Consider the following 27,360-nt stretch of genomic DNA (forward strand, 5'->3'; position numbering starts at 1 on the left):
AATCCAGGATTGTTGGTCACTAGCAGGTATGTTTTCCATGCTGAGTAAAGCATGGGATGCTGGTTTGCTGGTCCCCAGTATGGGAATCTGGAGTGCTGGTGGACCAACAACACCAGCTCAGATGACTATGCTGGTCAACCAGCTAGACCAGCCTGGACCGACATGGAATTCATGCTGGTTAAAGGCCCGTTCACACCAAGAACGATAACTATAAAGATTACTATAAAGATAACTATTAGTGTCCACACCTCTATGGTTCACACCAGTGGACGATATTGTTCTGTTTATTACGTGCATGCTTGTCTGCCGCTTTAAACGCTCAAGCTTATTACAGCAGGATAGATTCTGATTGGCTGTCAATAATGTTTTTTATCGTTCATCCGCTGGATAAAATCATTCTGAAAGTGATTCCAACGATATTGTTTCTCTGTGTCGTTATCGTTATAGCTGTGGTGTGAACTCTGCTATTCTTTAACATTGAGAAAGATTTTTAGAACTATATCTTTATCGTTATCTTTATAGTTATCGTCCTTGGTGTGAATGAGCCTTAATGCTGGAGTTTTCAGCAGGGGGGTGTTACTACATCCAGATGCTATAGGGCATTCCCAGCTAACAAAAAAATGTTCTAAGAACGTTTTACTAACATTCCCATGAAAATGTTATTTCTGAATGTTCTCTGAATGTTCAAAATGTCCAGGTTTTTTAATGTTTAAACAAAGGGAACTGTCATGTCTTGTTTTGGTTCATGTTTCATGTCAGTAATGTAATTCCCTTTCCCTCATGTAATCCTGCCCTGAACTACCCTCTTGTGTCATGTTGTCATGAGTTAATTGTCTATCATGTGTGTCTTGTTTAGTGATTATGTATTTAAGCCCTCATGTTTGCCATGTGTCTTTGTCAAGCATTGTTTGTGTAACCACTGTTTGGTAATGTTCACGATCATGTTCATGGTCTACCAAGCCAAGTCTATGTTTTTTTTATGTGTTGATCATGCTTTGGATCATCTGAATAAACTGAACTTGGGTTCTATGGACTCCCTTTACAGGAACATTCCATTTCATCATTCTGCAAGCATTTTGGGGACGTTACTTTTGAATATCCTCTGAACATTTTGAAACAAGTTGTAACATTTAAGGGGGCGGCACAGTGGCTCAGTGGTTAGCACTGTTGCCTCACAGCAAGAAGGTCCCCGGCTGAGCCAGGAGCCACTTTCTGTGAGGCGTTTGCATGTTCTCCCTGTGTCAGCTTGGGTTTCCTCCAGGTATGTTGGTTTAGGTGAATTGGACAGTCAAAAATTGCCCCTGTGATGGACTGGCCATCTGTCCAGGGTGCTTTTCCCTGCCTTTGGCCTAAGAAACTGGGATAGGCTCCAGCCTTATGACTTGGAAAGGTATAGAAAGAGAGAGAGAGAGTTACATTTAAACAATATCCTATAACTAAATATCTATTTCCTATAACTATATCCTGAAAACTAAACCATCTCCCTCTTTGGTTCATGCAATTAAAATAAATATATCACAACTTTTTCCGCTAAGCATGTTTATTTCATGACACGGCTGTTAGCAGAAGAGTTCCCTACCCTGGGGTGAGAAATGAATAAAACATGATGGAGAAGAGAGAGATCTAGTCAGCAATCTGAAAGAGACTGGCACAGATAGTCACCTTGTCTGGTTTCCCTGTCCTCCATTTCACCTCCCCGTGTTTCCGCTGCATCTCCCGCCGGCTCCTTTCCACTCCGCGTGTGTTTAATATTTTACGATGACAACGGGGACGATCAGTCGATATGAAAGCCTGTTTGCTATACGTTTAGGACAACAAAGTCACTTCATTATACCTCACAAAATAGCACATACTTTATTGCAATATTACTGCCTAGCTTATATTTCTTTGCATTGGTGACATTTGTATTGGCCTTGCTCATATGAGCGAGACAGTCCTTGTCTGTCCTTTATAAACTCACAGCATCTGGCTTTTATAACAGAATTTGTGTGCTAAAATTATACCGTTGAATAGCGTGTTGTTTAGCTAAATCAATGCCCATTATTTCTCCCATCATAGGCATAAGCCCCCATGCACTGAGGAGACCGCAGGGCGATGTTTGTGTGTTATCAAAGGCTGACTCAAGGGCTCTGCTTCAGTGTGCAGAGGTAGCAATAAAACTCTCTGTCTGTGCGTTGTGTCACAGCTGAATGCTTTAACAGAGACTCACCCACACATCTGAAATGCTCAGCACTTTGTCAAGGACATCCAGTCTTTCTTCCCATTTTCTCCACATGCTTTAGCCTTTTTTAGAGCACCAGAAGGTCTTAACACTATGACAAGATATAGAAACAAATGGAGTGACCTTTTTAATAACCCTCATGAGTCATGACTCTCTCCCACTGTTATTTAAAAATATTGTTTTTCCAGGCTGTTAAACTCCTAAAAACATGAAGTTATAGCCGTAAAGAAACAGTTCACCATTTTGTTCAGTTTTCTGTATGGGAAAGAGGGACCAGCACAATCTTAAAAATTTTAGTTGGAAGTTTGAAAGAACACAAGGGTGAGTGAATAGAGTGGCGCATGAATGACGTCACTTTGTAGGCCAAAACGCAGAGGCGAGATACAGTAGCATTTTAGCATTTCCGGTTCCATCGTCTCAAAGTCGAAGCAAACCAAAGTTTTTGGTTAAATGGCTTATATAAGGCCAATGGTGAACACAAGCTCAATACACTTTCACGTTTTATTCTATGACATTAAATACATCAGTATTACCCCACTCATGATTTTTTAAAGTTGTTACGTGCCTTGAAAAATCCGTAAGCTTAGTGATGGTGACGTTGAAGTTGTGGGACTGTGATGTAGTTCGTTTATAAACTAACTTTAGCTTTTTACTTCTGGTGATTGCATTTAGGCTTCAAAATTCATAAAAGTTGTGTTCATCTGTGAAAATTATTGTGATGGACAAAATGTAAAAGTATTAGAAACGTTTGTTGATCACAGAGCACAGAGGGAAAATCCTATTGGGTTTTTGTCGAGGGAACCAGTGTGATGCTAACTGCCGGTTGGCCTTCAAAGTGACGTCATACCTGCACCACTCTATGATGAAATAATTTTCATTTTTGTGTGACTGTTCCTTTAAGAAACATGTTGTACTCTTAGAGGGATAGTTCACCCAAAAAATTTACTTCTGTCATCATTTACTCACCCGATTTAAATCCGTTTAAAAATATTAAAAAGGTCATTGCAACATCAATTCTTTTAAACAAAAGTTTAAATCTCACATTTGACTTTTCCCCTCAGAATTGCGAGTTTATAACACAATTAGGAGCCATTAAAAGAGATTCCATGAAAAATTAAGTTAAAAAGTTATAATATAAAGTGTAATTCCAAAATAAATTAATAAATAAAGTTAAAAATCTAAATATAGAAATTAAAAACTCCAAACCTGTATGACTTTCTTCTGTGAAACATAAAAGACATTTCATGAAGAATTGTAACCAATGTATTCAGCTGGATTCAGTCATAATTAATATTTTTTTATTTGAATAAACCAGTTAGTATAAATGTTAACACAAAAAGCACATTTTAGGAAACTTAATTTATCACAAAGTAGAGATATATTGAGAAAGCAGAGCTCCTTCTGAAGGTTCCCAGCCTAACATGCAATATTGACCTTGAATATGTAAATAGATACGAATGAATATCGCTGATAAAGAGCTTGATTTATAGATCTGCTGAGCGGAGACTGTGTTTTGTGCATTCACACCAGCACCTGGACACAGTTTGATGAAATGCAGCTAGACTCAGGTTAAGTACAAATCTAAAGGGCATGGCGGTGAGCCAGCTAACTGACTCTACCAATGAGAGTGCTTGGTTTTCTAGTCCACGCTGCAAGGGTAATCAAGAGAACGGGCATGACAAAACCAACCGTTGTTGCCATTACTTACAGGATCTGTCACAGTAAATCATTCTGACTCTATACTGTCAACTGCCAGGTGCAAAGACGCGCATTCATGATTCACACTGAGCAGAAAAGTCTTTGATATGCAGATCACTGCTTGTCACATGTGGCTTTTGTCTCGGCTATATGGCTTGTCTTGAGCTTAATATGACGTTCTCCAAGCCGAGTGCTTGATGCAGACAGTGAGATAAATAAATAAACAAATGCAGTCAAAAATATGTCAACAAAAGCAATCATATATATATAGTAGTCAACATTTGAAGTGGATCAAAATCTTTTATCAAAGTTATACATGAATTTTGACAATTTTGTACATTCATTTTTATACATGAATTAGGACAACTTTTTTGATCCACTTCAAATGTTGTCTACTGTATATACTGTATTATGCAGCTCTTATTCTGATCGGCAATTGAATAATTGAATGCAGTCAAATATTTTTTTTTAAAAGACCTCTAAACTGAGCATCTCAAATTTATTTTGATACATTAACCCTTACATAAAAATATAATTCAAGATGTTATAGGCCTATATAATAAGAAAGGAGATGTTTTGCCTGTCTGTATTTGATCATCTCATAACATGTTAAGTGTTTAGTGTATATAGGTTACAGGTTTAGTGTATATAGGTTACAGAGAGAATTGTCTGTTGAAGACTCCTTATATGCCCATTCCACATAAAAGCTGCTGCATTCAGTCTTCAGACCATTACAATGTGTTTGACTTTGACACAAACAATTCTCTCTAAGCTACTGTTGGATTTAAATTCCAATCAAGTGGCACCCCTGACAGAAAACTACTTCATTTCACAAGTTTAAATTGGCAGCTCTGCTGCCTTTCTTCCGCTCTGGCGGGTCTCAGTTGGCAGAGCGGCAACATGATCCGAATATTTACACATGCCAGCAAATGGATCATCTGAGGCTGCTTTTCCCTCCTTTGTATGTGTGTTTGTGTATATATATATGTATATCTGTGCAGGATTCTTCATGTGTTATTCATGCATAACCTTGAAGGAGATAAAAGGCCATTAATAAAGCACCAGACAGCCAGTGTGCAACTTATGCTTTCCTAAACTAAACACAGGTGCATTAGTGTTGACATGGTCTCGCTCTGTCAATCTGAAATGTTTGCACTTAATGAAGTGGACGAAATTGCTATTTCAACTTGGGTCAATGACAAATAAGAATGTCTAAAATAGGAAGGTCTTCAAAATAAATTATGAATATCGGACATGATGGCTTTCTTGTCACATGATGACACATTCCTGCATGTTAGTTACACCCAACTGGCAATTAATTTGAAAGAAGTCTCTTATGCTCTGCAAGACTGCATTTATTTGATAAAAAAAAAACAAAAAAAAAACAATATTGCAATTAAAAATATCCATGTTCTATTTTAATATATTTTGTGATGATACCATGATACATGATTTTTCTTGATGAAAATCAAGTTTAAAAGAAAAGCATTTATTTGAAACTGAAATCTTTATGAAAATTATAAATGTCTTTACTGTCACATCAATTTAATCCATCATTGCTGCATAAAATTTTATTTTTAAAGAAAAAACCTTTCTGACTCCAAACCTTTGAACAATAGTGTAAATACAGTATAATATATGAATAATATAATAAAAGTCAGTTTAATGCAATTCAAGTTGATCCAAGTTGATTGTAGCAACTCTTTTTTACAGTGTAATATTTAATATTACTACTAGTAGTATATTACAACTAATAATTTACAAAACTGCATATTAAGAAATAATAATGAAATACTAGTATTACAAAGTACTTTTCCCTATGAATTCTGGCCAATTTATACAATTATTTTTCTTAGGAGATATTTTATTTTTGACTTTATGCCTTACAAAAATAAATATCTGCATGAATTTTATTTCAGAAATTAAAAACATGTTCATTATAGAAGAGATGCATTCAAGTCATTGTCTATATAAGTTGCATTTTTAATGTTTCTGAAAATAAATAAATACATCCAGTCACAAAAAAAGAGTATTCTTTCCATTGCACATATCCATTTATTTGCACATAGAGTAAGCGTTTAGGTCTTTTAATCAGAAACGTACACATCATTATTGACTCAGTGTTTTCCTTAGAAGAAGATGAGATGAGAAATGATTTCACAGGAAGCCACTGTAAGATGATGTAATGTTCCCAGAGCGTGATGGTCCCGTCCCGTCTCTGATGTGGACAGTGCAGCAGTTCCACTGGCTGCAACACAAGACACGAGCGGGAGTGAGAGGCAGCTCCCATGTCCTGTGTTGCAGCCCCTGGCCCAGCCACAGCTCACCTTCATCTCGACCACTTCTGCTGCCTAACTGCAAAAAAAGATAAAGAGGCACAGATTAAGTATAAAGGACAGAGAAATTGAGGGGGAGAGATATAGAATGGCGTGTATGTGAGAAGGAGAGAAAAAGAGAGAAAGAACGCTTCCGTGTCTTGAATACCACATCAATCCCAAACACTGAAAATAACTTCCCTGTTTCATCTCGTGTCGGACTAGCCCTGCCTCTCACACGCGCGTGCCCACGCCAGGGGAACGCAGACACTCTGGCCCATATTGCTTAAAGTGAGGTTAATGACATTGTAAGGCACCTTCCAGCAAAGACAGAGAATCTCTCGAGAGTCTTCCTCATATATCGAGCAAAGTCAGAGCAAACCGTTTCCATTTTTATCACAGGTATGTAAATCCCAGAGGAAGATGAAACAGAATGGCTGCTGGTGACAAATTTGTAATTCACAACACACAGATTATGCTTTGAATGCTTTGAAAAAGTGATCAAATTTTTTTAAAAATTCCATGTTTATATCGTGTTGTTTATATATACCATGGTATTCTTTGAAGTATATTGAAGTACCATGATCATTTATTACCTTTCATGTTGTGTGTAATGTAGCTGTTTGTGAATGTAAAAGTTCTGTAAAGTTTTAAAGATCCTCCTAAAAGAAAGAAGCGATTGCAAACAAGTCGCCAGCGATTCCAGTCTCACTTCCTGTTACGCACCTACGTGACAGTGTAACAAATTTGCATAATGCAGCCTATGGTCTTCATTGGCTCCAAATGAACAACGTCTACTTTGACCCGCTGAGCTGAGGCCTGGTTTGTGTTGTTGGGAAGACGTTGTTTTCAGTGCTGCGAATCCACTTTGCATGCACTTCCAAAGGATGGGGACTCGGGCTCAAATTGATATGGAAAAAAATTATGCCATCGTTACTGTTCGTATCACTGGCTATTCAAGCGCTGAGGAAGACCTGGAGCTGAAATTCAGATTTGTTTAGTTTCCAACAAAATGCTTTTTGGTAAACAGTCGACCAATCACAACAGACTGGGCCGTCTGACCAATCAGAGCAGAGTATGCTCGCGGAAAGGTGGGGTTTAGAGAGACTGAATCTTTGAACAAACAATTTTTAGACTCTTTGTGAAATTAGGTGATGTGCAATGTATAAAGTTTTAAAAATTGTTTTACCTTGGATCCATGTAAATCTATTGTAGGAGACCTCCAAAACAAAATTAGGAACCTTTAAAATAGCATAATAGGGACACTTTAAATTAACAGTTCACCCAAAAATTACATTTTTGTCATATTTGCTACATGGAAAACAGCTGCATGAACATCTTAAAAACTATAAAATAAAAAAATAATAATGATAATCTTGTTGGTATTAAGCTTTGATGGGTTTGAAATGACATGAAAGGGAATAAATAATGACAGAACATTATTTTTTGGGTGAACTGTTGAATTTAATTCTCTCGCCTTTATATTCCAAATTACAGCATACTTATTTCTCCCTCCCATTAAGGTGAAAGACGGCAATCAGTGAAATCTCGCAGCTCCTAGTGTGAAATTGGGTCCAACCTACTTCTGGAACTGCTGGGAGACGCACTACATGACACTTTAGCAGTCACTCCAAGGACGACCCGGCAAGGTGAACCGAAAGAAGAGCTGGTAGGAAAAACGTACGTGCTGACAAAATGGTGAAATTCAGTCTGGACCCGATCAGATAATGCGGACCTGAGAGTTTGGATGTGCTCTGTGATACGTGGTCTGGCATTGTAGAGGGAAAAGGACTCTAAAAAAGAAAAAGAGATGGTGCTTGAGTTAATCTGAGTGTGAATTACGGCACACAGGAAATAGGAAATGTCAAAAAGTGAATTAGTGATTTGAAATCATACTTTTGTCACACCATAAAGCAGAGTTATTTTAAGAAAAAGTAGGCCATCTATTTAAGCATTTATTCCTATGCTTACCTGAATTGCTTTTTATCAGTGCCTCAATGAAATGGATTTAAATGGGTCTTCGTGGTTTGCTGAGGGAGCTGCGGGCGATTAATGAAAATTGTAATTAAAGAATTGATGTAAGCTAATTAGAACCACTTACACAATGGCGGCACAGAATGAAACACATACGTGTTCAGCCTTGTAAATGCCTATTGTCTGCTTCAAAGACCACAATGGTGTACTGTACGCACCAAAACAATAGCCAAATCCCACAGAGAAGCGTTTAGGACGGAATCAATGTGAATGACTGTGCAGAGACGTGCTTTAAAGACCCTTTCCTGTATTATAAAGCTGATGTGGAGCTGTGCCCCGAAAGTGTGGGCAATGACCTTGGGGTCAGTATGAGGGTCCATTGTGCTTGGTTCCACAACACAGTTCTTCCTGTGTGCGAAACAATGGAGGTCCAGTTTTCAACAAGCCCACTGCAATCCACAGCCCAACAAACATCCTTCTTCTGTACCAGGCTCAGCCATCCTGCAATGTCTAGTGACAGGAACTGTACTTCTATCAGATCTATGAACAATCGGGCCAGGGGAAGCATATAGGGGTCGTCTGGGGAGAACACGGGGAGCCACTCGGCACACATTCTGTTTTAATCATAGTAAAAAGGGGCTTATTTAATCGATTTGATCACAGAAGCTCAATGAAACGCTGAGAAATGACACACTGCAACACAATGTGTCGGAACACTTTGTCAGATCTTGCTTTGCTTGTTTAGCTGATATGAATTGTGATCAAGTTTAGATTGGGAAAATAAGCATATTTGGCACCATAGTTCTTTCATCTTATTTCTGTAGAGCCAAGCTGACATCTGTATTCGCTACAAACTGATTATGCTGGACAACCTCATATGATTCGAGAAGGGTTGAAACCGATTTTGATGCAGTTTAATAGGTTTCGCTTGCTGCGGCGTATACCGTAAAATTAATTTCCTTCCTCAGCAATATACTAGTGGTTTTGAAGAGTCTACTTGAGTAAAAGGAAAATAAAAACAATATCATGAGTGTTGTTTCCCTTTTCAGAAGCCCATTACACCTCTCATAACACCCATAGAGCTGCTAAGATGTGCAGTTTTCTCTTCACTATCACAGTATAGCACTCTTTTCCCTTGAGATACACATTAGAAGAACTTCTTCACAAACAAATTGGTTCAGAGGTCAAGGCAACAGCAACATTTTGTTAAATGGTTAAGCACTCACAATTGTTTTAAGACAAAAACCTCCAGGAATGTTTGATTATATATAAATTTAAAACTTAATCAAATAAAGAATAAATCATCTCATAAACCAAGGTTATTCAGAAGAGATGGTGTAATAAAGCACATTGTCACGGGTGGTTGCAGGCAAACAAAAGAGCGTGTTAACAAAGGAGGAACTTAAATACTGACACAATTAAAGGTAATTAATGATACACCGCTGAAACAAACTAACTCATAATGACGGTGACCATGGAAACAAAGGAGTGGCGGGAAAATCAAACAAAGGAAGACATGTGACAAAGGAAAACAAACTGAGGGTACATTTATACGACAACGATATTAAAACTGAAAAATTGAGTTGTCCGCGTACAGACGTCATTGTCAAAATGACACACGGATCCGCGAAAACGACTAAAAACGCTGTTTTCTGACGACAGGCCATTAGATGGCGATGCAACACTATAGATTGAACATGTAATATGCATGTGCATGAAGTCATCGTTTTCCAAGATTCACGTTTTTTGTTGTTTACACAGAGACCATTTTCAAAAACTTGCAATTTGAAACCCGTTTTCAAAAGTTTGCGTTTTCAGGCACCCAAAACGCCGTTGTCGTGTAATTGAACGGCCAAAACGCAGTTTTAGTTGAAAACGGCGTTTTGTAAACAGCCCCTTAATGTCCATGAAACCTAAAGCAAACTGAACATGACTGTGACACACATATCCTCCAGTTGCGTTCCCTTTTCAATCCTTTCTCTCTTTTTGAGTCCTGTCTGCTTTCTTTTTCATGAAAAAATCAACTTTAACTGATTTCAATATTAAATATTAATTTTTCTTGTGAGTTTTATGTTACATTTTGAATGTAGCTATACTGTTTATTGCATAATTTTAGTGTTGTGTATAAACCTGATGATGTGTTTGTGTTTGTGGCTAACAGCCAGAAGCACCACGGCTCTTTTTACAGTGAACCTCTGGCAAACACAGCTACTGGGAGAGTTTTTTTTTTTTTTTTTTTTACAGTCTTATAATAATTTTCTTCAGAAAAAGTCTGTTCCAAAAACTATTCTAGAAAGAAATGATCTTTCCACACTAACTTTAATGCTGACATCTATTTTTGTCCTGCTGACAGATTGGAGAATCAAATTTCAATATGGATGGCTTAATGAATTGTTTATACTATATTTTCTTCATTGTCAAATGTAAGTGAGGAAGGAAAATCACTATGTTAAAAATAGAGGTTTTTTAAAATGTTTCTGCATGATATGACAAGTAAAACGGTGCCAATTCACTCCCTGCTTTCATATCCATCTGTCATTTGCGCCGCCGCAAATGTGTGCCTATGCTTTACATCTACATTTGGGTGCAGTGACAGAACTATAAGAGGACTGCAAGTTTTAACCGAGTGGCTCACACGGACCTCTGCACCTCCATTTGCAGGTCTCAGCAGAATCAGAGTTGGTGTTGCATTACATATTCGTTGAGAGACTCACTCAGCTCTCTGCCTCCTATAAGCCAGTTTAGCGTTTCCAGTATGCTGACAGCACACTTCATCCCCCTCAAGACTTTGGACCTGTGAAAGGGGAAAAGGCTTTATTCGCCAACACAAGCGGGTTCCTTCACTTAAAAAGGCACGGTTGATCGAGCCAGAACAACATTGGGGGCGGCACAAACCCTCTTGCATATAGTTTCGCATTCAATGACACTGACATGCAACATTTTAAGCTCCAATAAGCAAAGTCAAGAATGTCCCTGCCAAATCTCTGCATCATATGCAAATAACATGTTCAAGGACAGCAGGATAATCATGAAGTAAATACATAAATCTAATGTATATCTATTCTGGGTTGAAGTGAATTGAGAAATTAAGCTACAAAAGGAACCATTTTGCTGCAAATTAATGGAAAACGTTTGCTTGTTGCAGCCATTTACATAAATAACAGCCATTGCTTGTTACAAACACTCAGAAAGAATAATTTAAGAAATGGTGGTGGTGATAATAACACGCGGATGTTCGCAAGAGGAAAATAACCTGCAGTTTGTGGCAAAACAAATAAAATGTTTAGTAACGATAAAAAGTGCACCTACCTGCAGCTGGAGTTCAGCGACACGCGCTCTTCTGAAAGGTGACGCACTGGTAACGCGCGCGCTGAAGTGAGCGCTCGCGGTCATCCTCCTCCGTCCTCCTCTAAAAACGTGAGCTCAATCAGTACCTTGTACTCTTCACGGTCACGTTTTCAGATGCCTCGTTCACAACACAAGTCTCATTTTATTTGTTCAGGCAGTGACAGAGGCAGAGCGCGCGCCTACACCCCTCCGCCTCTCTGGCCGCGCGCCCGCTGAGAGTGAACGTGAACTGCTTTCTCCGCTGCCTTAAATATCCATTTGATCGACGCAGCGCCTCGGGCATCGAGTCCGTGTGATGATGAGTTCCTCTCTGTCATCTGCGAGAAGAGACGCAGCGAACGGTCCAGGAGGAGTCCGTTCTTGTGTAATGCTAAATGGGGTATTTAAGTCCCTCGACAGTAATTGCGGGGAAAACAAACAATTAGTCTTGCTTTCTCTCCAAACTGAATCTTGAAATCTTAAATCTTCTATCTTAGTTTATTTTTTGACAAATGATAATCATATTGCTAATGGCAACAAGCATGATATAGTATATTATAATATAAGCATATTATATTATATTATATTATATTATATTATATTATATTATATTATATTATAGCTATTATATTATTATATTATATAGGCTAATACATGATATAATAATATAATAGTATTATAGTAGGCTAGCTATAATATAATATAATATGCCTATAATATAATATATTATATCATGCTTGTTGCCATTTATATTTTTATATATATATATATATATATATATATATATATATATATATATATATATATATATATATGTGTGTGTGTATATATATATATATATATATAATTGGTCATAAATGCAGAATAATAATAAATAAGAATGAATTATTATAATGGGTTACTATTAATATCATATTATATTATTATTATGATTAAAATAATTTATTATTATTATTATTATTATTATAAGATCTTGACCTTGATATGTCCATGTAATCTAAAAAATATATAGTTTACTGAAATGATTTTATTGATACTGAATTTTGATGTTATTATATATTCTTGCAACTAAATAGACTATAGCTTTGGCAGACAAAGGTAACACTTTATTTTTCAGTTTTCATGTTACATGTTACAGGTAGCCTACTAACCTAGTAATTACAGTAAATTATGTATAATTACATGCAACTAACCCTCAGCCAAATCCTAATCCTACCCTAGCCCTACATGTTGTTAATTAATATCCTCAGTACTTAAATATAGGCTAATTACACTGTAACAATGACACCTTAAAATAAAGTCGGACCCTTTATTTTAAGGTGACGTAGTTGTAGGCCTACTTACTGAATAATATTAATTAACTACATGTAGGCTACTAACTACAGAGTTACGGTTATATAAGGTTTGGTTTAGGGTTAGTTAGGCCTACTTGTAATTATTCATAAAGTGTTTCTATATTTACATACATTTATATATATATATATAGGCCTATATATATATATAGGCCTATATATATATATATATATATATATATATATAGCCTATATATTAGGCTATTGAACCTATGATGGTCTGCAGTAGAAAAATCCTGAACACGATGAACACTAAAACGATAGAGTGCTGGTGTTGATGTAAATTGAAAATGTATAGCACTGGATTAAATAGCCTACACTCCCTTAGCAATAGCTACAGTGTAAGTAAACAACATTGCATCTTGTTATTAGGGCTTTATTGGAGCAGTAAATCACAGATGACCAGTGCACTGTAGGCTACGCGTCGCAAAAAAAAAAAAAAAAAAAAAAAAAAAAAAAAAACTCGCACTCCCAGAATTCCTCACACGCATTGCGGCATTGTGGGTAATTTTAAAGTAAAGACCTAAAGACTCGGGTGTTTCCTGTAGTCACGCTGGACCGAGAAAACATAATAAAAAATCCACATTCTTTTATTATACACCACAATTATATAATAAGTTAGCATTTGTAATACGTTTGGACGCTGGACTGTTATCAAAAATGGTTGGCTGTAAAAGCAAACGCGATGACAAAAAAACGAGGTTTTTAATCAAGGCTTCTCTTCTTTACAAAGACATTTGCCCCGAACAGTCGCGCTTTTTCATGTAAGTATTATGTAAATTTCTCATGCAAGTTCAGTTTTCATCAACTGTTCATATTTATACGTGGACACATGCTGTACTGTAAATGCTCCTCCTCGCCATGCTTTCTACTGTAATATCATGAAGTCACCAGAAGATGGCAGGCTACTCCTCATTTTCAATTCACAACGCACTGTTACAATTAAAGACATTTATATTAGAGATATTAGTTTTTATGACCATTGCATTACCGATTATTTTTATGTCAGATAACTGATAAGCAGAACCGTTTTTTCTGCTTTTTTGAAAATGTATAATGAAGTACAGCAATACAAATATAATATGCATGATCATCAGTATTTCAGTGACAGTAATAGCAAATAGCAATACAAGTCATTCTTGCTTTTTTAGAAATTAATAATAATAATAATTATTATTATTATTTATGCAACGTTGTTTTGCAATCTTAATGCTAACTGAAATGTATTTATGTATATTTTTTAAACCTAAAACGATACACTTTTCTAACTTTAGAATAAACAGTTGCTGATTAAAAGCACAGTTTATGCAGACATTGCAAAAATTGCAGTACCTGTGAGTGTGAACCCCATTATTTCCTGTTGAATAGTTGCATTAATATCATTGTTGGATAATTGTTCTATACTAAAGAATGACTCCATATTGAGAATTATAGTTGCTTTCTATGTGATTTCTTCAGTGAATGTTCAGTAAACCTTGTGGTATAGTTCAGAGTGTAAAAATGTTAGTGATGTGTTCAAAAGCACAAGTGCAGTCCAAGTCATCTTATTTTCATATTTGTGGATATAATTGCAATTGAAATGCACCATCAAGGTGATGAAATAAACACGTGCGCTCAAATCTCATCAGCTAAACAGTGTGTTAGTCATTTTAGAGTTTTTGTTCGGTGTGTAAAAGGTTAATCCCACGTGTAGCATCATAAACATCTGTTCTTTTAATATTGAAAGTGGATGGAGAATGTCTGATCTTTATTGAAAAATCCATATTGATTAACCAACACATAAATGCAACCTCAAATTCTTTTATCTGTGTTTTAGTCTAACAATCAAATAAAACGTCATCTTGAACAGTGCTACCGTTTCAGTTATAATAAGTGTAAATAATTTGTGTTATCAATATAGATTCCTTTTTTTTAACCTTTTTAACCCTTCTGTGTAACAGAAGCTAGGAAACTAATGATGAAAAGTCAAATAAAAATGAGCCCGGGAAAGATTTTCTGAAGATTCTTGCTTTATTTAAATATCTCAAGCTGCTGTGAATCACCTGGTTTATTGGCTAGTACTGACTGTGTTCTCACAGCAGAGTGAGTAAAGATAAATGACGCTAGCCTTGTGTTGTGGCATGTTTTTCTGAGATTAAATGTCTCCCATGTGCAGGGTCAGCATGCATGTTTTGAGTGTTAGTCGGCTTGTTGTGGTCGTCGAGTTCAGGGTACATCTGCACTGACTCACGACGTGCATGTACGTGAGTTACTGGAATCTGTTGTCTGAAAGTATGCGTGCCATGATGATGAGATATGTTCTTATTTATAAACCACTTGAGTTAAGCCCTTTTGAATGTAAGGTTCACTCTCAGTATCTTCCACTGGTGTGTTCGTAAGCCACGGGCTTTTGCAGCCTGGCTCGTCGATAGGGATAAGCTGTGTCTGCCAGAGTTATCAGTGGACTGTAATGGGGGCATTATTCTCTTTCTTGATTTTTATCACAGGTGATTTAGTTAGAGTAAGGTTTAGTTTTTGTTGATATAATCGTGCTGAGACAGTTCATTAATTGAAAAGGTTCTTTATCTTGGTTCTGAGAGCACTTAAAAGAAGCTGCATTATTAATAGGTAAATTATTTTTATTAGATTACCACAGAAAGAAGTCATGTTGTGATATTACATGCCAATGGCAGTGCTAGGTGGATTTTACTTTTTTTAATTCAAAAGGCAAATATAAAAATAAAAGAATGAAAATAGTCAAATCAAACAAAACTCTGAAATAATAATAATAGCCTAATTATAAAACAAATGAATAAAAGTAGTGCTGTGTGTGTGTGTGTGTGTGTGTGTGTGTGTGTGTGTGTGTGTGTGTGTGTGTGTGTGTGTGTGTCAGTCAAAAAATGTAAATGAAGCAAAACAATCTTTTGGAAATAAACAGGCTTACATGCAATTAAATAAAGCACTGAAATAAAACAAATAAATAAACATACAAATATTTTTTTCTTAAAAAATATCAGAAAAGCTTTAAAATTAAACAAAATAATAAAAACAAATAAATGAAAATAAAATAAAAGTCAAACGAAACTTTCAAATGAAAGAAAACAAACAATTAAATAAAAGGACTATTTGTTGTTTTGTTCTTATAGTAGAAAAACAATTAAATAATTCAAAATAAACAAGCTTTAATGCAATTAAACAAAGCAATGGAATTAAACAAAAATAAATAAGCAAATAAATATGTCTCAGAAAATGTCAGAAAAGCTTTAAAATAAACAAATAATTGCCGGGTGGATGTTTCCAAATTCTGCACATGTACAACTTTCAGTTAAAAAAAGCCAATAAAGAAATTAAAATAATAAAATTAAACATAAACAATGTAACAAACAAACCCAAAAGTTAAACCCTTAAGAATCCATTTATTTAAAAAGGGAAAAAGGGAAAATCCATTTAAGCCTGGACACAATCGACAGAGAATGTTTGTGACACAAATGAATGTGTCCCTGTTTGCAATGTGTGTTTGGAGGACATTTATCAGACTTCATGGCAGGCAGGAATTATTTCCCTCACACTTCATCACTACCCAGATAACAGCTCTATGTGTTCTCACTGAACAAGAGGTCTGCCCCGGCTCTATGGCATGCTGTGAAACATCCACTGTGGCATTACAAACAGTTGTGCATGGGACATTGGATGATTACAATAATAATACAAAAAAACCCTGCTTCCCTTAACATGCACGTGCCACACAATAACAAGAGGCAGCTTTTAGCAATGTGAACTAATTTTAGACAGGATTATGAAGCTTATATAAATGAGATAGGAAGAACAGCACCATGTCCAAAAATAGGATGTACACTCACAAAGTCTCAGGGGAAATTAAAGCCCCCGGGGAAGTCATGGCCACTGACAGCCTGTGTGTACAGCACTTTGACCTGAGTATTTGTGTTTTAAGGAAAACTCCTGAAAATACATATGTGGCGGGATATTGAATATTGTACCAGATAGCAACATTGGGTCAGAAGATTTTTTTGTTGTTGTTCATTCATAGTCTGTTGCAGAGATTTCACTTTGCATGTTAGAATCAATAGACCTTAAAGCCCCGCCCCTTTTTCTGTCTTCCGGATTATATTTCCACAGCATGAAGGTAAGAACTTACTGATTTATGAACCGCTCATTTTAAAGGAAGTTCACTTAAAAATAAAAATTCGGTCATCATTTACTCACCCTCAAGTTGTTTCAAACCTGTATGAATTTCTTTCTTCTGCTTTCTATTTTTGAAGAATGTCGGTAACCAAACTGTTGATGGACCCCATCGACTTCCATAGTATTTTTTTCCTACTATGGAAGTCAATGGGGTCCATCAACTGTCTGGTTACCGACATTCTTCAAAATGGAAAGCAGAAGAAAGAAATTCATACAGGTTTGAAACAACTTGAGGGTGAGTAAATGATGACCGAATATCTTTTTTTTTTTTAAGAGAACTATTCTTTAAAATCTTCCCGGTTTTGACACACTACTGACATTTGTTATGAAATCCGCTTCAAACATTACAATGCTCATGGTTACTTTAGTTAACTCTACAATAAGTAAATCTGCTTCATCACCAGCTAATAACTCTTCGACAGCGATGCCATAGAAATATACAGAGCTACAGCAAAAACGGAAGTTGAAACACTACATTTTAAAGATGGCTGCGTGCTTGTTTCTCTGGCGCATAAGGTCTATAAAATATAAAAAACTGGATTAGGGTGCAAGACCTCTACCAAGCTCATAAATTATGCATAAACTGCCATATTCCAGGCTAACTCTTTTAAAGTCTGAGATTTAAAGACTAAACTCTTTTACTGCTTTTTTTATTACAGGAGAAGGCATCAGAGCAACGGTAAGTTATGGCTTTGTTCTTTATATTAATAGACTTGTATGTCATTGTAAAGAGCTTTTAATGTACTCCCAAAGTCTATATAAGACCTTGTAGGCAACAGAACAGAAAGTTGGTTTTGAAAAGGAACGGTATCCCAAGTTAAACCCAGTAAGTCCAACCACATTTCCTGATGTAAAACATGAACCCATTTCTATGGCCTTCACAGACCTCAAAGGCCCGACAGCAGGGTAGGATGACCACATATTGGAAAAGCTGCTTTCCAAAGTCCAAAATGCCAAACTGTCCTCAGAATAGAGCATAGCATCACCTGTTTTATTTTAACCAGTTGCCATGTTAAAAACCCCATCTATGTTTCTCCCACCGTTCCAGCCGCTGCCCTGCCGGAGTCTGTGATCTGCCCCTTCTGTTTCCAGTGGCGACAACTGGGAAATTATCACGTGCGTCTGCGGCCCAAACGGAAGCCCACTGCGAGGATCAGGAAACTTCTGAAGAGGGATTCGGCGGGAAAGAGACTCAGCGCAGAACAGACTGTAGTCCTCCGAAAGTTTAAAAGGGCCTCCAATGCTCTGGTGAGGTCAAGTCCACATGTTTTATGTCCTCTTGAGTTCAGTATGTTTGCTGTCTCTATTTCTACTTTTCTGCCCTTTCCTGAGTGTTTTAAGAACAGGTGCTTGAGATTAGATTATTAGAGTTATAGAAATCAGAAAGAACAAACACCATGTTGCCATATGTGTATGCCACTGTTCAAAAGATTAGGGTCAGTAAGATGTTTTGAGAGAAATTAAAACTTTCATTCAGCAAGGATGCATTCAATTGATCAAAAGAGACAGTAAAGACATTTATAATGTTATGTAAGATTTATATTTCAAATAAATGCTGTTCTTTTGAACTTTCACGGTTTAAATAATAAATGAATATCACAGAAATAAATTACTTTTTAAAATATATTCAAATTAGTGCTGATAAGTCGTGATTAATCGATTCTAAAATGAAAGTTTGTGTTTAAATAATGTGTATATATAAGATTATATTTATATATTTGTGTGTATATATATGTAAATATACATATGTTTGTGCACACACACACACACACATATATTATGTATATATATATATATATATATATATATATATATATTATATAAACATATTTTGAACAGATTAATCGGTTTTACAACACTAATTCAAATAGAAAATAGTTATTTCTAATTGTAATAATTTTACAATATTACTGTAATTTCTATATTTTGATCAAATAAATGGAGCCTAAGTGAGCATAAGAGACTCCTTTCAAATGCATAAAAAAATCTCACAGACTCCAAACTTTTAACCAGTAATGTATTAATAGTAAAAAAAACTTTCAATAGTGGGCAAGAACACATCATAAATATACATTTAAAATATGCAACAAGCGTTTCTGAATTATAGAAACATTTTATGTGCAAGCTTAGCATTTTTGCTTTTTTTTTTTTTATAGGATAGTGGCAAAGAGAAAGGGAAGTATGGTTGAAAAAGGAGGCACAGAATTGGGACATGACCCAGGTCAGATTCAAACTGGGCTCTTCATGAGCCTGCAGCTCTTATGCATCCTGACCACAGTCCACTCTGGAATAGAAACTCAATAATAGAAAGGTAAAAGGTAATGCAAGTTTCAGACATAACTTAGAATAGTACAAGCTAGAACAGGGAGAGATTAAGAAACAGTGGAAGCATAGGCGAAGACATTTCTTTCTTTCTTTCTTTCTTTCTTTCTTTCTTTCTTTCTTTCTTTCTTTCTTTCTTTCTTTCTTTCTTTCTTTCTTTCTTTCTTTCTTTCTTTCTTTCTTTCTTTCTTTCTTTCTTTCTTTTCAGCAGGATATAGTTAAGTGCTGATGGAAGAGATGAGTTTTCAGCTGTTTCCTGAAGATTGTCAGGGATTCTGCGTTCCGGATAGGTTTGGGAAGATCATTTTGTGATCATTCTGTGTGTCTGCGTATACCTGTATATCTCTTTTTGTCTGCTCCTTTTTTGGGTGACACAGCCAGGATCGTTGATGTGGCTCTAAAAGTAGTTCCCATTGATTTTGGTTTATGGCCTATATGAGTGCACTTTACTGCTGATGCACACTTGGAAGACTGAATTCAACACTTTAAAATGTTTGGAAATTTCGCAAGGAGTATTTTTAAAGTTGTGGTTACAGACTATCACGTTAATTATCATTCATCTGGCAGAAAGACATTAATCAGACACTGAAAAGCTTCTTTTATAGTGATTTGTTTAGCGTCAGATGACTTCGATTTGAAACCAAGGAAGATGATTTAGAGCAGTAAAGTTCTCATTTTCTGAAGCTCTTCTGAAGTGTGGCTGGATCAGTGTGTGATTGGAGGTGTTTCTTTTTAAAAAGTGGTTATTTGTAGAAGTATTTAACCCTTAAAAGGTCACGGATGTTATGGAGGTGTACGTGCTGGTGCACACGGATGCATATCTCATGGTTCTGTGGGTGGAGTGGTTGGCGTTAGACTGCTAGATTCTGCATACATTGCTGGCATTTGTTTCTCTGCAGGAGAGGAAGATTTTGGCTTGACGAATAATGAACTTGATAGGGAGACAATGTCAGGAGAGTTCATTTATATTAACCGTTTCGTATTTTCCCACTGTACGGTAAAGAGGACAGAGTTAGCTTTGAGGGTCAGAGCATTTAGGGAACTTTCTAAGCAAAATTCTCTTTAGTGGAGGTCATGAAGATCATCTTTCTCTGTTTGTCTGCCTTGAATAGATGATGTCAGATTGAATAGAACATAAATTTAGCATCATTGTCACTATTAATAAGATCCTTCAAAAAAATAGTCAAAAGGTTGATGCTTGAAATTCATTTGCTGTGTATCCCAAAAAAGGATTACAAGGATCCTTCTTCACCGTCTCTTTGCATTAGACACATTTTACTGCTGCTGTCTGTCTTGTCAATCGTGTTGTATTATGAATGAGTGAGTGTGTATGTGTGTGTGTGTGTGTGTGGGGGGGGGGGGGGGGTCTCTTTGAACTTTTGAATTAGTCAGAGCCACACAGTCTCTTGCAGTGAAATGCTTGACATGCTGTGGCTAATGACAGCTCTGCCAGGTCTTTAGAAAGTTATTTCAAGTATCCTTTTATATATTTGTTGGCTAGTTGGATTAATGCACGTTTCATCTTCCCAAACACATGCAGTATAGCACACAGTTCACTAGCGTATTTTTAAGCAGTAAGACTCATTTTGGCACATATTACACCATGCAATAGTTTTTGATTACAGAAACCCTTGTTGCATACTGTATGGATGACCTATTATGTTTTTTGTTTGTTTTTAATTTTCAACTTTCTTTAGTGTGTAATGTTGCTGTTTAAGCTTGAAAAATATCTGCAAAGTTCCAAAGCACAAAGTCCCTCCTAAAGGATTTATTCTCTAAATCAGTAAACACTGATTCTGAAATCCCTGAAACACATTGATTGTAGTCTTGAGTTTTACTCCCTCATTTAAATAATTCCTGCTCATGGCATGCACAAAAAAGGGGATGAGGCCTGGTGTTGAAACTCACGGTTATGATGAGGGTCGTGACATTTCTGAAACACGCTTGAAGTGGTTGACCAATCACAACACACTAGTCCAGAAAACTAATCAGGGCACATTGTTCAGTTCAGTTCATTTCCGTTCAGTTCCTTTCAGTTCATTTCATTTAATTTCAGTTCAGTTTATTTCTTAAGCACATTTAATAACAGCAACAAGGCTGGCCAAAGTGCTGTACAATACAAAATAAAAAGACCATAAGATAACATATAAAAGGAAACTAAGAAGAACAAAACAAGCCAATGAAGACTAGATTTGAATGCAGATAGAAGCAGTGCTAATGTGGTTTGGAAGGCTGTTCCATAAGTGGGACCAGCCACAGAAAAAGCTCTTTCATGAAATTTGAAGTAAGTTTTGATCTTCAGACCTTAGGCTTCGTGAGGGATTACAGGGGTGTAGTAAATTAGACATATATCTTGGCATTTGATTATGTAAAGATTTATAGACAAGTAATAGGATTTTAAACTCAATTCTATAATTAACTGGCAACCAATGTAGATCTTTCAGAAGGGGAATGACATGCGTAAATATTTTACGTCCTTTCAGAAATCGTGCAGCTGCATTTTGAACCACTTGTAAATGAGAAATTTGAGACTTTGATATAATAGATGGATTTGCAATAATCCAGCCTTGTCATAAAAGCATGGATTGCAACTCCCAGAGACTTCTCGGATAGAAAAGACTTAATTTTACCAAGCAAGCGGAGATGAAAGAAACGAGAACCAATCACAGAGCTAATATTGAACTGTCAAACTGTCAAACTCCACACCCAAATTCCTCACAGAAGAAGAAACAAAAGGTTATAGATATTTAAGTTACTTCCTGGAGAAACAGAGGGTTTTTATCTGCATTAAAAAAAAATCCTCATCCAAACAGGCAAATAGGGGACATTGGAAGTAGTTCACCACCTGAGCGTCTTTGCCAAAAGATTATATGGCATGCTATTTTCAACATTCCATGATTTGTGATGCACTAATTGCATTTTTATGTCCTATATTTAGAATAGATAGATAGATAGATTTGTATGCAGCACCTGCGTTTCTAGTTCCTTTGTTGTTGTCACTTTTGAGTTGGAAAGTTTCCATACCTCCATCAGAAAGCTCAAATGTTGCATGTGCATCTTTCAACATTTGGGGAAGCATCTGTGCCAGCAACCTTGGCTTTTTCCAGCCTGTGTTTGATGCAGGTTATGCTTTGTGCATGTGACATCCTGTTTCCCCTCAGGGAAAGAATCAGCAATGCAGATTTTCCATGTTTGGTCAAGGGGGATGGGCGTATCGCAGATCGATCGCCATGGAAAGCAGATGGGTCTCCACATATCAATAGCTGAACACACACACATATTACTTGGCCAGGCTTGCATATCAAGGGCAGCTGTGGCATCTAGAATCTCAGCAGGAAGGTCAGAGCCGACAGTCTAGCCCGGCTTGTGGCTGCTGGGTTGAGGGTATTTCAGGAGCCTGGACTAATAATAGAACACAAAAAGCCCATCTGCTGGACTGATGTGTGTGTGTGTGTGTGTATGAGGCAAAGTGTCAGTAAATATTTAGAAGTTTAGGGATAGCTCTGTGAAAAGCTCAGTTAAACAGCTTGTCTATGACATTAATGAAACATCAACATGTAGATTGCAGAAAAAGGTTATGTATCCTGCATACATATATACTGTATGTATGTATATATGCAGGATACATAACCTTTTTCTGCAATCTACATGTTGATGTTTCATAATATACAGTACTGTGCAAAAGGCATGTTACTATCCCCCCCCAAAAAAATGGTTTTAAGTCAGTTATTTATATCTTTTGCTGTAGTGTGTCAGTAGGAAATATCAGTTTACATTTCCAAACACTTAGAACTGTATAATATATATTTCAGTTTTAATAATCATTATCCATAATGTATAGGTTATCTGTGACTGAAAAGTCTGAGACCACATTCAAAATCTTATATTAAACCTCAAAAGTAACATATATATATATATAAAAATTACACACACACACACATTTTATATAAAAAGTCGCAATTGCCTATTTTTTTTATTCTGTGGCAGAAACAAGCTTCCATAATGACTTCCTTTCTTCTGTGGAACACTAAAAAACATATTTTGAAGAGTGTTGGTAACCAAGAGTTTCATTTGTTTTTGTTTATTTTTACTGTCTGAGGTATGAATCAAAAATATTTCTTTGGTAATTTTAGTTGCCTCTGTTGGAAACATGTTTTTTTAGTTTTTTAGTCACATTCTGTATGTCTTGTTTTAGTTGCTGGTTTGTTGGTGTACCTTTCAGGCTTCTTAACTAGCTTATCCAGCAATAATTCCTTAATCTACAGGCTCCACCAACTCCTAAGCTGGCCTCTACAGCAGAATCATTTAACCCAGAACTTTCATTTTAGAAACATGGGAATAGATACTGGTTATGAATGACATCTCTGCTTTGTCTATATCTCTCATCTCCCTCTGATTCAATCCTTCTCTTTAACAGTGTTTATCCCAAGGATTCATTCCCAGCCTGGCTGTGTCGGATGTCTCTTTTTTGAGCATTGTGTTTATGACCCTGTTAAATGGGCAGATTTTGATCCTGGGGAATGATCTATTTTGGGATTGAGCTGTATGACGGAGATTAAAGGATGCGTTATGTCTGCTGTCTTTATATGGAAAACTGCTCAACTTTTAAAGCAGTGGTTAACTAGTATTTGGTGTTTTCTTTTTTAGCCGTAATCTTGCTATCATATTCTCCTAAAGCTCTTTGCATGGTTAGTGTGGTCAGTGTTTTAGTCTAATGCAAAAACATTGATTTATATATTTATTTAGCCTCGTAAGATGAAAAGATAAAATAGACTTTTGTGGCACATTTGAGTTTTAATGCTGAATTTTTTTTTTTATTGAAGTACAAATGAAAAGATTTCTCATACAAACCATCTGTACTTAGTCCACAGTTCCCATTCAAGATGTGCAGTACTAAATGTACAGAAGAATTAAAAGGAGAATTGTTTTCTTTATTGATAATAATTGTGTTACTTTTTAAAGACTTGGTTCAAGTTTCTGAGGAATTCCATTAAGGATTGTTCGGATACTACAGAGCATTCTTTCAGTAACCAATGAGAGACAAGAGTCAGTTAGGTAGTCTCCTCCCCCGCTGCAGCTGATTGGCTCGTCTTGCTCTTTATATCTCCACACATGAAGGGTACTGTAGTAAACATAGCTGTTCTCACATACATACCTGGATCATCTCAAATCATCTACACTTCAGCTTAGCCACCTGTTACCTCAACAAACAATGGCAGCCTTTGTGTCGGTGAGTTCAATTTCCACACAGAAGAATGCAAGTTTCATCATGTGCAGTTAACATAAATTACAATAATGCAACAATGTAACCATATGTTCAGGATTTATGAATCAACCACTGAAAGGTTTTTCTTGTGTATACTACCATTCAAAAGTATGGGGTCTGTAAGATTTTTTAATGTTTTGGAAAGTCTCTTATTTACTCCAAAACTGCATTTATTTGATCAAAATTACAGTAAAACTGTAATATTGTGAAATATTATTACAATTTTAACCACTGTATTATATTTAAAAATTTAACTGAAGTTTCAGTGTCACATGATGCTGATTTGTTGCTCAAGAAACATTTATTATTATCAATGTTGAAAACAGTTGTGCTGCTTGATATTTCTGTGGAAACTGATAATAATTTTTTTAAAGATTCTTTGATGAATAGAAAGTTCAAAAGAACAGTATTTTGAAAAGGAAATCTTTCGTAACATTATGAATGTCTTTACTGTAAATTTGAATCAATTTAATGCATCCTTGCTGAATAAAATAAATTGTACGTCAGTATACTGAAGTTTATAAAGTAGAAGATTGGAAATGCTAGGGGTTGGTCGGCTTAATTTAGTGCTGTCTCTGGCAGTTTCTGTCTGCGGATGGCCTGTGTGTGTAGTGTACTTTTGGCCTGTACCTTGCTGTATATAGAGCTCACGTTCATGTGCAATGTGTGAAATACCTGAGATAAGTGCTCACAAGTGCCTGCTAAACCTCGCAGACTCTCATGCTACAAAACCTGTTAGCACAACAGTATAACCATCTAAAAAAAACAAGATGTTTATTTTATACATTCGATTTAGTAACTTATTCATGTTAAAGCATTCATGTTGCAATATTGTTTGGGGTTCCAGTCAGCGTATGAAGATTGGGCAATCGACTTTTGTTTGTGAGACACTTGTCTATCAACATTATTAATGAATTAATTGTGCATATCAGTTGTTTTGCATTCCAATTGTAAGATCCACGAGTACATCTGATGTCAGACATCGTTTATCTTCTCTTCAGATTTTGTTTTGATAGATATTCTATTTTTCTATTACAAACAGGGTTTTGTGTATGTAGAGGATTTATATTTTAATCTATCCTTAATATGATAAAACATTTTATATACTCATTTTGTCATCAGGAAAAAAAGAAAAAAACTTATCATATTAGGCATTTTTAAAGTTGGGATATCCAGACATTTTCTCAGCAAAAAAAAAAAATATATATATATATATAATGTGTATGTACAGTATGTGTATGTATGTATGTGGAAACAGTAGGCTATGTGTATGTGTGTGTTTTTCAAATCATTTTGGCATGATTACTTAGGCAAAAACATATTTGATCATTTAACCATTATTTAACCAAGATACTTTGTTCTCTTAGATGGCAACGTGTTACACCTGTAATAAGATGTCCAGACAACCTGGAATGAACCGTGAGCTTTTGGCCACTCTGTCACAGAACCGAAGTACCCCAGGAAGTGCAGGCAAACAAAGAACTCCACAGTCTGTCAACAGGGCCACTCCAAAATCAGTAGCGGACAGAACACCAAGTGGCACACCAAGGTAAGCTACTCTTTGAACATTTATGCTGCAGGTCACAACTGCATCTCACAGAACTACTGAAACCATTTACTCAATGCTTTCTTCCCGCAGGTCAGTGTCTTCAAACACCAGCTCGACATCAAAGTCTGGCAGTGCAAAGTCGTCACCCTTCGCCCGCCTCAAAAAGATCCTTATGCTGGAAAACAAACATCAGAGTAAGAAAGGTGGTCTGAAGGACTTCCTCTCATCTCTCTGAAGACCTTCGGGATCGTTGAAAATGAAAGACTCTGGCCCACTTTGAAAGGAGCTACTGAAGTTCATGATGAGGATGATAATCACTTCTCCTCATGTGTTACAATGCCACCTAGTGGAGGAGTCATTATAGCCTGGTTTATATTGAGGGACTGGGTTAAATTGAACAAAACGTCTCATTTCCTTCTCTTAAGAATCTGTTTCTGGATCCTTCTGGACAAGTGGCATAAACATCTATTTTTGCAGGACAGTGTAACTTGTGCTACAGAACAATGCTGTGACTTTTTGTCGTTTTTTTTTAAATTTGCTATTATTTTCATGATACCACATATTGTTATTTTTTCAACAAGAAAGATAACTTTTATATATTGTGCGTTTAATGTTAATTTTGTACACTGAATTCACACATTTGAATCCACTGTTTGGATTACTGATATTAAAAGAAAGATATTGTCTTTACACTTGGCTTACACGTTGAATTAATTTTTATGCTTGAAAAAATTGTGTTGTGTTTACATTTGGTGGCATAGTTGCCTTCAGACTATATAGAAAAGACCAAAAATATGTCATAGTGGCTTCTTTTTTTCTGTCTCGATATATTTAAATTGTCTTGTTTGATCTTTGACAGAATTTTTTTTAAATAAAAAGTCAAATAATAAAGTTTGTGTGTTTATTTATTCCTCTTAAAAGAGATTAAAAGACCCATAATGTTTTTTCTAGGCCCCAAATTGTATTATAATAATTTTTAATTTGTATATTTTAAAAAAGCAACACAATTTGTGTCAAAAAATACTGTACTTGTAGAAAACTGGAATCACAAAATTAATTGTGGTTAAATCAACTTCTTAATATGTCAATCCTCCCAGTTTCTGTAAATAAAAAAAGTCATATCTTCATTTACTGTAACAGTGTGAGTACATAGA

General features: G+C 36.0%; 1 protein-coding gene and 1 long non-coding RNA gene across 2 annotated transcripts; one reads left to right on the top strand and one right to left on the bottom strand.

The window, feature by feature from the left end:
• Window positions 1-560: 560 nt before the first annotated feature.
• On the bottom strand, window positions 561-4,286 carry LOC309510782. Its single transcript, XR_014210435.1, has 3 exons — window positions 2,210-4,286; window positions 1,663-1,798; window positions 561-1,381 (listed from the first exon to the last, which is right to left on the bottom strand). It is a non-coding gene; the product is annotated as an uncharacterized lncRNA (long non-coding RNA).
• Window positions 4,287-13,389: 9,103 nt separating this feature from the next.
• On the top strand, window positions 13,390-27,097 carry rmp24 (ribonuclease MRP subunit p24). Its single transcript, XM_082187127.1, has 5 exons — window positions 13,390-13,651; window positions 17,729-17,748; window positions 18,118-18,317; window positions 26,025-26,206; window positions 26,297-27,097. Exons 1-5 carry the CDS (start codon window positions 13,548-13,550, stop codon window positions 26,439-26,441), a joined length of 651 nt encoding a protein of 216 aa, XP_082043253.1. The 5' UTR covers window positions 13,390-13,547; the 3' UTR covers window positions 26,442-27,097.
• The last annotated feature ends 263 nt before the right edge of the window (window positions 27,098-27,360 follow it).

This window comes from Leuciscus leuciscus (assembly GCF_965113295.1).
Source record: "Leuciscus leuciscus genome assembly, chromosome: 12".
In the NCBI taxonomy this organism is placed as follows: domain Eukaryota; kingdom Metazoa; phylum Chordata; class Actinopteri; order Cypriniformes; family Leuciscidae; genus Leuciscus; species Leuciscus leuciscus.